The sequence below is a fragment of the Anthonomus grandis genome, chromosome 4, assembly GCF_022605725.1.
Source record: "Anthonomus grandis grandis chromosome 4, icAntGran1.3, whole genome shotgun sequence".
Taxonomy (NCBI): domain Eukaryota; kingdom Metazoa; phylum Arthropoda; class Insecta; order Coleoptera; family Curculionidae; genus Anthonomus; species Anthonomus grandis.
Window position 1 is genome coordinate 14,395,097 of NC_065549.1, and position 14,449 is coordinate 14,409,545.

The 14,449-nt window shown below is 33.4% G+C and overlaps 1 protein-coding gene across 9 annotated transcripts in view; it reads left to right on the plus strand.

The window, feature by feature from the left end:
- Positions 1–14,449, plus strand: part of LOC126734933 (titin) — a 117,393-nt gene that overhangs the window by 75,580 nt on the left and 27,364 nt on the right. For 8 of the 9 annotated variants that reach the window (XM_050438777.1, XM_050438774.1, XM_050438772.1 and 5 more), the window contains 4 exons: positions 8,073–8,322; positions 8,368–8,830; positions 12,259–12,407; positions 12,463–12,610. In XM_050438777.1, coding sequence (XP_050294734.1) covers positions 8,073–8,322; positions 8,368–8,830; positions 12,259–12,407; positions 12,463–12,610 — 1,010 coding nt within the window. The remainder of the gene's footprint in view (positions 1–8,072; positions 8,323–8,367; positions 8,831–12,258; positions 12,408–12,462; positions 12,611–14,449) is intronic. The other variant, XM_050438775.1, reaches the window with a different exon arrangement.

The following is a 14,449-nucleotide window of genomic DNA, read 5'->3' on the forward strand; positions in this document are numbered from 1 at the left end:
GAGCAAATATAATATTTTGCTTTCAGGTGGCAAGGTTAGTGAATGGAGGAAGTCCAATACAGAATTGGATTATCAAAATCCTCATAAAACAGTTAAGGATAGTGGTGGCACTGTCTTAGTGTGGTGATTTATGTCATCAGCAAGGGTTGGTAATCTTGTCTTTATCGATAGTAGGTATTATGAATAAAAATGTGTGTTTAAATATATTTAAAGAAAACTTAAGAGCTAGTGCAAAAAAACTTATTGTTGTAGACGATTATTAATTTCGACAAGATAATGATCCAAAACATGTGGCGTATATTGTAAAACAGTGGATAGCTTTTAATGTGCTCCATAGTTTAAATAAACCTCCTCAGTGTTCAGATATCGACCCTATTCAAAATCTATGGAGTAAGCTAAGAAAATGGATCAGAAAGCATCACATTTCCAGTAAGGAGTAGCTCAAAATCGTTTTATTACGAGAATGGAATAGTATTGAGTCTGCTTATACCCAAAAGGTGGTTCCTTCAATGAAGAGAACCTTAATTCAAATTATAAAAAAAAGGAGGTTCAACGAAGTATTAGCTTTTTTTTATTATATATAAAAATAACTGTGCCAATACTTTTGTCAGTTAGTAAACAGTTAGTTTGTTTTTAGTTTTAATTTTTATTATGAGTTTATGGGTTGGAAATATATCAATAATATTTCAAATTTTCATTTAGTTAACAATTATTGTAATTATTAATAAATTGCTTCTAAAAGTAATAGTGTGCCAATACTTTTGTCCTTCACTGTAGCTAGCTATAAACTATAACACAAACCTTTTTCAAGAATTATTCGTATGCATATTTTATTTTATACGAAAAATCAGAGAAACTTGTTTATTTAGGTAGATAACTTTTTTGGTATAAATTATGTATGTGCACGTGTCGGACATCACTTTGACTATTTTCTTTATTATTATTGACTAACTATTTGGCCCTGATGGAAGACTGTAATTAGAGTCTTATTTCAAAAATTATCTGACAGGTCAGAAATTGTAAATTTAAGCATTAAAGGGTTTGTAGACTCTGGTATCTTATTTACCTTAAGTGACTCATATATAATTTTTGATAACCGGTCGAAGTCTCCTACTTAGGTAGATGATGACAGAGAGAAATGAGCTACTTTTACAAAAAGCGAAGTCATACATGCAATAAAAATTCACAAAAACAAAAAAGCCCCAGGATCTGATAAGGTATAAGGTACATGTAGAGAAGCTTAAAATTATCGCAGACCAAGTAGGCAAAGGCCTAGAGACTACCGTATGATTAGTCTTATGTCCCACGTCCTCAAAGTATTCCTAAGAATAATCCATTCACGGGTTTATAAGAAATGCGAAGAACAAATAAGTAACACTCAATTCGGATTTGACAATAGACTCGGCACTCGAGCAACTCTCTTCTCCCGTAATACAGAGATGTAGCGACGTGAACATAGATGTATACGCTTGTCTCATTGACTATCGTAAAGCATTTGATTGATTTTATCAGCAACCGGCATTGACAAGGAAGACTTTACAATCATTGCACAGCATTTCCCTGCATTTTTAGAAAGGCTCTAGTGGAAGATATGAGATGTATTAAAGTGAATGAAGTTCGCATCACTAATATAAGATACCCAGACGACACCGTAATCCTAGCTAATAACAAATCAGACCTGCAAACAATGATGGGCCAGATTACACAAAACAGTAAATGAGTCGGACTGCGCATGAACACTTCCAAGACCAAATTAATCGTTTTCTTTAAGGTATACAGTTTGTCCAAGATTAGGATGTCTATCATAGGGATCTCGGCAGCTATAGGAGATACGAGGTTGATTAAATTAGAGAAAAGTTGCGCATTTTAGAGCCTAACAATACGCCGTTTAGAAAGTTTTAAAATTTTGAGTAGTTCCGGAGATATTCAAGAAAAGCCGAAATTTGCCGATTTCGTTTTTATTTTTTTCTGACGCTGAGTATGGTGTAGTAGGCTGCTAATTCTCATATTTTGAAATACTAAATAAAAATCACGTTATTGACAACTTAAAAACTTTATTCATATACCGTCACGTAGCTAGGTCACGTGATTATTTTAAAGGATTAAACACATTATTAAATTAAAAAACTACATACTAGAAACCCAAAAATACTAATTTAAATCATAGTAATAAATGTTCAAACAAATTACCCTCCAAACACAGATAACATCTTTTAACAGTCGAGTTTAAAACACTTCCTAAGATATCAGGTGTAGGTAATGCTCTCAATTGCTTCAAGAACTATTCTCCTCAGCTGATCCTCAGATTTCAAAACACGACTGTAAACATAATTTTTGCAATAGCCCCAGAGAAAAAAGTCGACCGGAGTTATGTCTGGTGAACGAGGAGGCCACGGAACTGTTGAATGTGTTCCTATCCATTTTTCCGGAAATTTGTTCGATAGATACTCTCGCACGATTAGGGCATTGTGTGCGGGCACACCATCCTGCTAAAATCAACAGTTTCTAACCTTGGCAAGCGGTAAGTTGTCCAAGGATTCTTCCAAATCGCGTTCCAATAAGTTGCGATACCGATCCGAGGTAAGGGAATTATTGTAAAAAAGGGGCCTATTAAATCTGTTCCAAAAATGCCAACCCACATATTAAAACCATTCGGTGTACTCGGGGATTATCTCTTGACCAATAATGGGTATTCTTCCGTTTAAAAATTCCATTATTTGTAACCATGCTCTCGTCGGACCAGATAATCCTATGGGGAAATGTTTGATCCTCCTGACATTTCCTGGTGTACCATTCACAAAATGTTCTGTGCCTTTCTTCGTCACCAGGTCTGAGGCCTTGACAGATTCTGAATTTAAACAGGTGGTATTTATGTTTTTTCAAAATGAAATGGGCAGTAGATTTTAGTATTCTAGTGGTATTTTCAATTTGTCGAACAGATATTTCCGGATTTTCAGTTACAGCTAAATCCACATTATTTTCTTTTTCTTCATTGCATTTCTTTTGCTTTATTTATCTTAATCCGACACTAATTTATACCATAATTGACACTATTTTATTTCTTTCGGGCAGTCTAAGTATTTCTTTATTGGTTCCAAGTAGTTAAAGTCATTTTTGTGTCATTCAAATCGATTCTTATACCTGTAATTAAACGTCGAATATTAGAGTACGAACTGCCTAAAAATATTCTTTTGACTGCTTGATATATTCATTTATAGAAAACCCTAGTTAATCCTTAAGAAGAAAAAGCTACAGTGCCTGGAATACGCTTAATTTGAAAGTGATTCTAAGCCTTTAAGTTGATTTTAAGGAATTTTTTTTTAGAGGAACATCCTTGTCCTTGTTCTCTATAAGTATGAAACTTGACAATACTGGCTTCTTAAACGCACCATACTGCTTAAGATTGAAAATCAATCGTCCGAAAATTTTTGTACTAAGTTATTTTCTGTCTGGATAGTTATTTAAATACATACGACCAGCTTCAACGGCGTTACTGTAGCATAGGATATAACATATCAACATATGAAACTTTTCCTCAGGTAAAAAAGCGTCTTCCATTTTGTAACAAAAAAAACTAGCAACAAGACGCAAAAACAGAGTTCAAAAACACAATGTCAACTAAATTTATCAAATAATTAAAACTATTTACTTCACATAAGATAAAAAGAATAAAAAATAATAGTTATAATGAAAAGTACTTTAACATTTAATTTTTATTTAATTTTGACAATTTCTCAAAACTATCGGAATTTAATAAAAAATCATTTTTTACAACTTAAAAATTGTAGAAGCATATTGTGTCATACATCATTGTAATCGTAAAAAATTCTATTTTATACAGAGTGTACTTTTTTTACGCGCCATAAAAAAAATTAAGTTGATGATGGTTTCTTCGAAACGAAACGTCGTACGGAAAATCTCGCAATATTATTTTTTAGAGCTTAAAAAGTGGCCATGAGAAAGTGTCTTTTGTTTTTCCATATCTCTTTAAATAACGCCAGAAAAAAATAAAAACGAAATCGGCAAATTTCGGTTTTTCTCGAATGTCTCCGGAACTACTCAAGATTTTAAAACTTTCTAAACGGCGTATTGTTAGGCTCTAAAATATGCAACTTTTCTCTAATTTAATCAACCTCGTATCTCCTATAGCTGCCGAGATCCCTATGATAGACATCCTTATCTTGGACACACTGTATATCATCGAAATGCTTTTATTCAATGGCAGAAATATCGAACAGCTATCACACTTCAAAAATTTTGGCATCATAATTGGCAAGAGAACTTTTTGGTAGACGTATCTACAGCTCCTATTAATAATTTCTCTTTGTTGGTAGAAGACGACTTTGAAATTTGAGAGATAGATTTGGATGCTCTTCTGTAGATTTGTTTATAGCAGCAGCTTCCAAACTCAGAATTTCCATGAAGATTGCCAACCTAGGTGGCGGAGTTGGCACTTACAGAGATAAAGAAGGAAATAAATATAACAATGCAATAAAGATTTGCTAAACCAAATTTTTAAAATCATATAAAATTTCACAAGTAATTTAGAAGACAATAAAATTAGCCTAAAATAAAAGAGGAATATTAATAGATTATTAACCTAAGAAAGGTCAAGAAAATAACGCTTAAAAAAATTATATTACCAATACAGATCAAGGGACAAAAAGAATGCCTAAGACTAAAGTCACAAATAATGGTGTTAAATATCTAGGATTTCTGTTATTTTTTATTGATTATATAAAATTCCTAAAAACTAGAACTGTACTAGGGATATCGTGATTTCGCGCGCTTCATCTCGGAGTGCACTTAACCAAGTGCGCCATAAGTGGTGGTTCCTAAATTTTTTGGTGTGCTTTAGGAGGAAAGCTGAATAGAAAGCCTTTTGTTTTAATATCTAATATGTATTTCCGATAAATGTCATTTCACTGTTGGTGCTCTACTCAATATAATATATAAAATTTGGACATTACTTTTGGGACGCACTGCCAAAAGTAATGTCCAAATTCATTTAAAATGAATGTGTTTTTTGGCAAAAGGCACGGACCCGTCGATTTTTATTTCAAGTTGCGCTTTTCGTACGTGAAGTCTGTTTATACAGGGCTGCTCAAAAATAAATTTCTATTCACTTTTTTATTTCATTTTTCATTTTCGCGTGAAATTCTACATATGTCTCATGCATAATATCCTATACCTAAAGTTAACAATTATTAAAAAAAAAACACCATTCATGGAATAAAAATGAAATTAAATGTTCAAAATAATTGGCATTCATCGCTTGACAATATCCAAGACGATTAATAAACTCTAGCGGTACATTTTCAATCATCTCCCGAGTTACGGAGCGCACTTCTTTGCGAATCCCATTAACAAATACATTCGACTTGTGGTATCCCCACAAAAAAAAGTTCATTGGTGTTAGGTCAGGCGACCTAGCAGGCTATTTGATGGGTTCACTTCGTCCTATCCACCGATTGGGAAAGGTTTCATCCAAAAATGTACGCACAATGGTAGCATAGGGCGGAGGAGCACCATCTTGCTGAAAAATTAGATCTTCGGCAGGATAGTCTGGGACCAATGGATTTGTATATAAAGTTAGTAATGCTGGAACCAATTCATATTGAAGAAAATCGAGATACATATGTCCTGGTAAAGTCTGTTCAAAGAAAAATAGACCTATTAGTCTTCCACGCTCTGTTCCACACCACAATTTAGTTTTTGAGGGTACTAAGTGTTCAACTTCATCATACAATGCGGATTTTCTGTTGCCTTGATTTTATGTTAGACATTGATTAGGGTTTATTGGGGCCGGTTGTGTTCAAAACTTAAATTGTATATTATTTTTAGATTATTATATTGTTGTTGGAGTTTTTTCTTTTGTTTTAATTTTTTGATTGTTTTGGTTAGGTTTAGTTTAATTATTGTTTCAGTTAACATGTAAACAATTTTCTAATATTGGGCAAATTTTCTGTTGAAAATGAAGGCTTAAATAAATAAATAAATTACTATTCTCTTTTTTGCTTTACCAGGAGGAAAGTGCCATGTGCAAGTCCCTCTGGTTTTGGAGGAAAAATGCTCTGTTTTTCCACAAGATAATAATATTCCGCAGGACCTGTTCTTTTGCCATTCACGTATCTACGATAATTTTCCTATTTAAAGTGCTGGTATTAATAGCAGTAATAATATAGACGATTTTCCTGGGAAGAAAAGTGGCATTTTTATTTTGCACCGTGGACCGTTTGTTACTTTCTTTCCATAATGCGAAACTAAATCCTTTTGTAATTGAAGTTCATGGATTGGATTAAGAAACAGGAATGTATATTTTTAGAAGTCGTCAAGTGATGGTTATTACAATATTACAAAGTTCCCTTAGTGAGAAAAAGAAAGAATGTTTAGAAACAATCAATTGTTTTTTAAATTACCAACTACAAGGGGAAAAGAAAAGAATGGTAAAGATTGAAAAGATTGAAAGATTTCCTCCTGCAAAGTAGAAGAAAAATCCCCTAGAATAAAATTTAGTATTTCGGTTGAGTTGCAATTTCTATATATAAATGTCAAAATTAACGGTAATAAAAGTAATGTAAATATTTATGAGTATTGTCAACATGACAGTTAGATTACTAGGTGAAAAAGAAAACAATGCTCAAGATAAAAAATCGATCAAAAAAAATGTGATCGAATGTGATTTCACATCAAAATCGAGGCCGAGGGTACTAATAGGGTATCTAGACATTCTTTATTTTCTTACATTGCTAACCTAAGATTTTTCTGCTTTCTGCCGAGATGAAAATGGGACACAGAAAGTGCTACTTCCTTCCCATAGTGCGAAAAAAATGCATGTGTATTAAAACTCATCTGTCCGATAGTAATAATTCCTCATGTAGAATATATGTTTTCTATTCCTAGAAAACGGATACTCTACAATACATGTTCTATATGTCATCTCCAGGATCTTCTTTACTTAATTCATTTGCCCTGTTCTTGTTTCTATTTTATAAAGGCAAACCCTTTTTAAAAGAGTCAGGTTAAAATACAGGGTGTTCGAAAAATAGACGGAGATATTTCAATGGGTGATTACTTGTAAAAAAATATGAGAAAAAGTTTTTATGAATATGGGTCCGGAAATGCACAGTTTTCAAGATACAGGGTTTTTTTAAATATTAATTGGAGAAGGTGTACAGAAATGGATGGTGGACATTTCCAACATTTGTTGTAGTTGTTGTTGCAATAAAAAGCTCCTAAAAATGATTTTGATTTTTTATTTTCCAAGGCACCTGTGATTTTTTTACCACAAATTAATAAACCAATTTTGTCCAGTGGCATGCAATAAAATGGTATTTATTTTTTTTGCCGAAAAGGAAGTGGGATACGAAAAAAATACCAGAATCAAAAAAGTTGTATTTTTAAATGTTTAATCAAACAACAAATATTAAAGTTGAAGAAAACGTAGTGGCGTACATTTTTTTGCCAATAATATTTGCTAAGATGTCCTCCGGGATGCCACTGGACCTTATAATTTTAATCTAATTAGGGCTAAATTAGCCTCTTAAGACAACAAGTAATACTGGCAAATTTGAAAAGAATCGAGTAAATATTTTTTTATATTAATATAAAAATAATATTTAAAAAAAATTTATCACCCTGTATCTTAAAAACTGTGCATCTCCGGACCCATGTTTATAGAAACTTTTTTTCATATTTTTTTACAAGGAATCACCCATTGAAATATCTCCGTCTATTTTTCGAACACCCTGTATAATATATTATTTTGGCAGACTTTTGTAAGGAGACAACTGACATTTAATATTTATATTTATATACAGAGGACTCTCCGAAAACTGAATCTATGGACTATAAAAAAAGTATAAATAGAATGAAATTGAAAATTTAGCAACGAACTAACATATTTTGACAGTTTTGGCATTTTTGATTATACCTGAACTTCATTAACCTTCCTTATTTTTAAGATATTTTGTATAAGCACGCTTCTGCAGAATACTTGTTACAAAAAAGAGCCTCATTACAAACTTTCTTCTACATGTCACATAAACATTTAAATAGATTTTTCCTTTTAGAAATCGAATCAAGGCGAACAGGTTACGAAGATCGCGAAACTTCGGCCGACATCGATCGACTGTCCGGTCGTAGATTATCAGAAGAGATCGCTCTCGAAGAAGAGTTCGAACGCGAAAACCAAGCGATCAATCGTATGGATTATCTAAGAAGATGGCAACATGGCAACTTTAAGGAACGTAAAGAGAATGAAGATGACGCAGACGAACGTATTGTTGGACAATTAGTAGAGCAACGATTTGGAAAGGAAGGGTACGCCATTTTGCAACATTTCAAACAGTTTTATTTATTTTAAAGAATTTTTAGTCATAGATATTATGAGAATCAACCAGATAAACCGGAAACTTTAGAGGAACGTTTGAGACGGGACGAGCAGCGTATTTCTCAATACATCGAGGACGAAGAAGTGGAATTCGATATTGGTCTTAGGCAAAATAAACACCTGGTTACCGATCTGGATAATTTGGAAGACGATCAAGCTGGCCAAGGGTATTCGAGCGAAGGAAGTGTCGGGTTGCAAAGGAAGGGCCGCTTAGGAAAACTCGATATTGATTCAGATGAATTTTTCGTGGTGCACGAGATAAGGGAGGGATTCCAAACACCAGCCAATGCGCTGGCACAGATGAACGAGTATGACCCGATCGGCTCCAACCGAAGTTTACCGATAAGGACGGAAACGGAGCCGATTAGAAGCGAAAGAAAGCCGATTAAGAAGCCGAAGAGGAAGAAGACTCCGCACGTGTCTCGGGAAGAGATACCTGTAAGTATTATAGAAATATACAGTATAAAAATATAATATTTAATTAAGATTTTAATTATAGTGATTTAGTTTAGGGTTTTCTCTAAATTTGGAAAACAGGGTACATATTCATAGTGTTCAAAATGCTTATGTGAGGTTTGTTTTTGGACTTCGGAAATTTAATCATGTGTCATTTGTACCAGGAGATTGGATGGTTACATCCATAAGCGGACATGCGCAGAATCTTAAAGTTCGCCGTATTTTTAATAAAAATTGTTGGGGAGCCATCTTCGAATCTCCTGCCTGAATTTTTCGTAATACTGTTCCTAACTTGAATATTAGGTTTACTTATAAGATTTTAATTCTCATCACAGCGGGCAGGAAAAATCCTGAATACCTAGTACTTCAAAAGATGGGGATAGAGAATTTTTATCGTCTAAAGCTATTGTTGAGGTTAATTTTTTCAAAGTGTTTATGCAGAACGTAGTAGCTCCGTCGGTGTTGATCCTATTTCTCTGGAAAAATGTTTTACTATATTAAATGTGTTGCTGGAGTCTGATATTTTTTAGCTGCAAAAAAAATTAAAAAAAAAATTGACTACAGGTATTGACTCAATTCCAACCTTTCTCGTAAAGGATTGCATGCATATTTTTTCCCAGCCACTTCCAGTCTGTATCTCGCATTCTATAAGTACTAGCTTTAAAAATCCAACGGTTTTATCTTAGTTTCGACGTTCTGAATCCAACGAAACTATTCCCAAAGTCGTAGCTTTTTTACTAACCGAGATACAAATTTTTGGTTTCCGTATATGTGCACCAAAAACCAAAAGTTTGGAAGTCTGTATCTCGGCTTCTATAAGTACTAGCTTTAAAAATCCAACGGTTTTGTCTTAGTTTCGACGTTCTGAATCCAACAAGACTATTCCCAAAGTCGTAGCTCTTTTACTAACCGAGATACAAATTTTTGGTTTCCATATATGTGCACCAAAAACCCAAAGTTTGGAAGTCTGTATCTCGGCTTCTGTAAGTAATAGCTTTAAAAATCCAACGGTTTTGTCTTAGTTTCGACGTTCTGAATCCAACGAGACAATTCCCAAAGTCGTAGCTCTTTTACTAACCGAGATACAAATTTTTGGGTTCCATATATGTGCACCAAAAACCCAAAGTTTGGAAGTCTGTATCTCGGCTTCTATAAGTACTAGCTTTAAAAATCCAACGGTTTTGTCTTAGTTTAATTGCTCTGAATCCAACGAGACTATTCCCAAAGTCGTAGCTCTTTTACTAACCGAGATACAAATTTTTGGTTTCCATATATGTGCACCAAAAACCAAAAGTTTGGAAGTCTGTATCTCGGCTTCTATAAGTACTAGCCTTAAAAATCCAACGGTTTTGTCTTAGTTTTGACGTTCTGAATCTAACGAGACTATTTCCAAAGTCGTAGCTCTTTTACTAACCGAGATACAAATTTTTGGTTTCCATATATGTGCACCAAAAACCAAAAGTTTGGAAGTCTGTATCTCGGCTTCTATAAGTACTAGCTTTAAAAATCCAACGGTTTTGTCTTAGTTTCGACGTTTTGAATCCAACGAGACTATTCCTAAAGTCGTAGCTCTTTTACTAACCGAGATACAAATTTTTGGTTTCCATATATGTGCACCAAAAACCAAAAGTTTGGAAGTCTATATCTTGGCTTCTATAAGTACTAGCTTTAAAAATCCAACGGTTTTGTCTTAGTTTCGACGTTCTGAATCCAACGAGACTATTCCCAAAGTCGTAGTTCTTTTACTAACCGAGATACAAACTTTTGGTTTCCATATATTTGCACCAAAAACCCAAAGTTTGGAAGTCTGTATCTCGGCTTCTATAAGTACTAGCTTTAAAAATCCAACGGTTTTGTCTTAGTTTCATTGCTCTGAATCCAACGAGACTATTCCCAAAGTCGTAGCTCTTTTACTAACCGAGATACAAATTTTTGGTTTCCATATATGTGCACCAAAAACCAAAAGTTTGGAAGTCTGTATCTCGGCTTCTATAAGTACTAGCTTTAAAAATCCAACGGTTTTGTCTTAGTTTCGACGTTTTGAATCCAACGAGACTATTCCTAAAGTCGTAGCTCTTTTACTAACCGAGATACAAATTTTTGGTTTCCATATATGTGCACCAAAAACCAAAAGTTTGGAAGTCTATCTTCAACAAATCTACTGTAACTGGTATTTTTCCAACTTGTTTTTCTCAGAGTATCTGTACTACGCTGGATCTGTTTGATCAGTTTGAGGTATCCTATATGAACTTTTAGAAGGTATCTGACCTATTAGACCACAAAACTTTGCTTTTTAAAATTAATCCCCTGGGATTTTCGGATAAGTTGGTTGCTCGTGTACAATCTTATTTACCTAGCCGATATTAATTCGGTGAAATTGAAGGTTTCCGTTTTCACAGATTAATACTTATTAAATTCCCGAGAGTCAAGTTTGCGGATGACCTTAAACTTTTTATAAATATTATGACTATCGATTGTATTGATTTGCAAGATCAAATAAATAAAACTAATATATGGTGTAAAATAAACAAGTTGGACTTAAATAAGTGTAAAATGCTGCATTTTAAACTATTCTCGAAAACAGAATTCCATAATATTTGATGTAGTGAGATCAGGGATTTAGGGATTACTTTTGATCGTAATTTTGACTTTAAGACTCATCTAAATAATGTCGTTTCAGCTGATTTTTAACCTTGGATTTATTATTCGCAATAGCAAGAATTTTCATAACCCTAATACATTAAAAGTTCTGTACTTTAGTTTTGGTAGATCCAAATTGGAGTTGTCTCATTTGACATCCAATTTACCGGGTCGATATTATAAAGCTTAAGTGTGTACAACGTAAATTTTTAATTGCTTTCAAAGAGGATGGTGTTTGTCCTGCTAAAGGACTAGACAATAATTTTTTATTAGATAGGTTTGGAATGGTCCCCTTGCAAACCAGAAGTCATAGATTAAGAGTCTTTTTATTCAAACTCTTAGATAATAAAATTTTTTGTACCGAGTTACTAAATCAAATTTAGGTACATATTTCCCAAGTTAAACGCAAGATGTTCCTTAACTTTTGATTGTCAACGTCCTACAACTAATATGCTAACTAGAACGCCAATATATTATATCTGTTATTTGTTTAATACTTATTTGTAATATTTTCTATGATTCTTTGAAAGCAATAATTAGCAAGGTTAACTGACATATTACTGTCTTTGTAATGTTTACTTATTTTATAGTTTAGGTTAGAGTTATGATGTATTAAGTAATTTTGTTAAACCTTTACATTCCTATTTTAATTTTAGTACTTCCAAAAAATTTCTAGAAATATTCTCTCAATGAATAAAATACTTTCAGCTTTTTTTATTATATCTATTTTATTATTACTCAATATTGTTCAGGTATTATTATATTTTTAGGGTGATGAAGAGTCAATCGAAGGTGTAATAGCTCCTTCTAGGCCAAGGCGAAGAAGTAAAAAAACTAAAAAGAGAGATGAGGAGCAAACCGTCGTGCCGTATCAAGAAACGATTTCTCTAGAGGAAAAAGAAGGAATACGAGGCGAAAGGTAATTTGATAACCAGTTTTTATAATTCTAAAAACTTTATAATTATTTATTTTAGGTTAGAGTTTCCGCGAGAGAGTTTGGGAATTTTAGGGGACGACGAAAGAGATGACCAGGAGATCGAAATGTATGAAAACGAAGGGATGAAGGGCAAGGAACAGCCGAAAATTACGGTAACGGATCCTTATCCCTATAAACAGTTCCATGTAAGTTTTTTTGTTATAAAGGAATCAAAAAAGTTGAGTGCGTCCCAAAAGTCATCAAGATTTTTTGCGAAAACGCTCAAACAAAGCGCTTTTTTGCACTAAAGTTTGTATATACAGGGTTGCTCAAAAATACATTTCAATCAAAAACTTCATTTTTTCAAATGACACACACTTTTTTTATTTAATTTTTAAATTTCGCGTGGAATTCGACGTATGTTTCATGCATCATGTCCTATACCTAAAGTCAACATCTATCTTAAAAAACACGGCCGAACACTAATATTGGAGGTCGCACTTTATCTCTGAGAATTTTTATAAACAGAGCAAAATTCCGTAAAATAATTTGTGTTTTTTTAATGTTGGTTGGAGACCGTGTCTTTTCATAGAAACTATATGGCAGTTGTACGCCAAACAGATATTGTCAAGTGTACAAGCAGAGTTGCGATTTTCACAATTTTTATATGTTGCCGATATGTCAAATGGTGGTGAGTAGAATAGAGGATAAATTTAGAGAATTAGGTCATTTTAGAGATTTGCCGAATCCTGGTCGTCCTGCTCGAGATGAAAATGAACAACATGATGTTTTGCTTTCTTTGGAAGAAAATCCATCTGAAGTTAGCCGAATAGCTAAAAAGCACAAATATCACCCATATAAAGTTATTCCAGTGCAAACGTTATTTGATGACGTTTCGCGATAGGCGAAATGAGTTTTGTGAAGGCTTGCAATACATGTGAAATCTAAAGATTAAATTAGTAACAAATATTATTTTTTACGATGAAGCCACGTTCTGTTAAAATGGTTGTGTGAGACAAATTTGTCGATATTCGGCAACAGAAAATTGGCATTGGATGATGGAGGTGAATAGATACCACACATTTAGTTTTTGAGGCTACTATCCAGTAGCAACCCAGTGTGGAATAGTGCGCGGAAGAGTCATACATACAACAAACTTTAACGGCACAAGTAAGTCCCGATTTTCTCCTATTTGAATTAGTTCCTGCATTACTAGCTTTATTTCCAAATCCATTGGACACAGGCTATTCTGACGAAGAACTAATTTTCGCTGATCTATGCTGACACTATGCGCACATTTTGGATGAAACATTTCTCAATCAGTGGGTATAGGAAGGAAAGGTCCTATCGAATGGCCTGCTGGGTCGCCTGACCTAACACCAATTGACTTTTTTTGCGGGGATACCTCAAGTCGAAGGTATTTGTCAATAGGTCAAATAATCTAGAGGACTTGAAAGATAGGATTCGCAGAGATGCGCACCGTAACTCGGGAGATGATTGAACATATGCAACGAGAGATTATTAATCGCCTTGGATATTGTTAATTTTGGACATTTAAATTAATTTTTGTCTTTTTTTATATGTTACATGAATCGTGTTTTTTTTTATAACTATTGACTTTAGGTATAGGACATGATGCATGCAACATACGTAAAATTTCACGCGACATTCAAAAATGTAATTGAAAAAGGCGTGCTTTCATTTTAAAAAAAATGATGCTTGAAACCTATTTTTGAGCAACCCTGTATATACAAATTTCGCGTACAAAAAAAAACAACTTGAAATAAAAATCGACGGGTCCGAGTATTTTTGCAAAAAACCCATTTCTTATTTTTATTTCTTTAAATTAATTTAGATATAACTTTAAGGACGCACTGTATATATTTTTCCTGAAATTATTGATATTGATTCGGCTATTTTTAAAACTTTATTTATGTTGAAAAGGAGCTTATTTTAAACTAATTAAATTGAATTCATCATGTCCAGTGGAATTTTAGAGGACACCTTAAATATACTTTTTAATAAGTAAATTAAGCGTGCGCAAC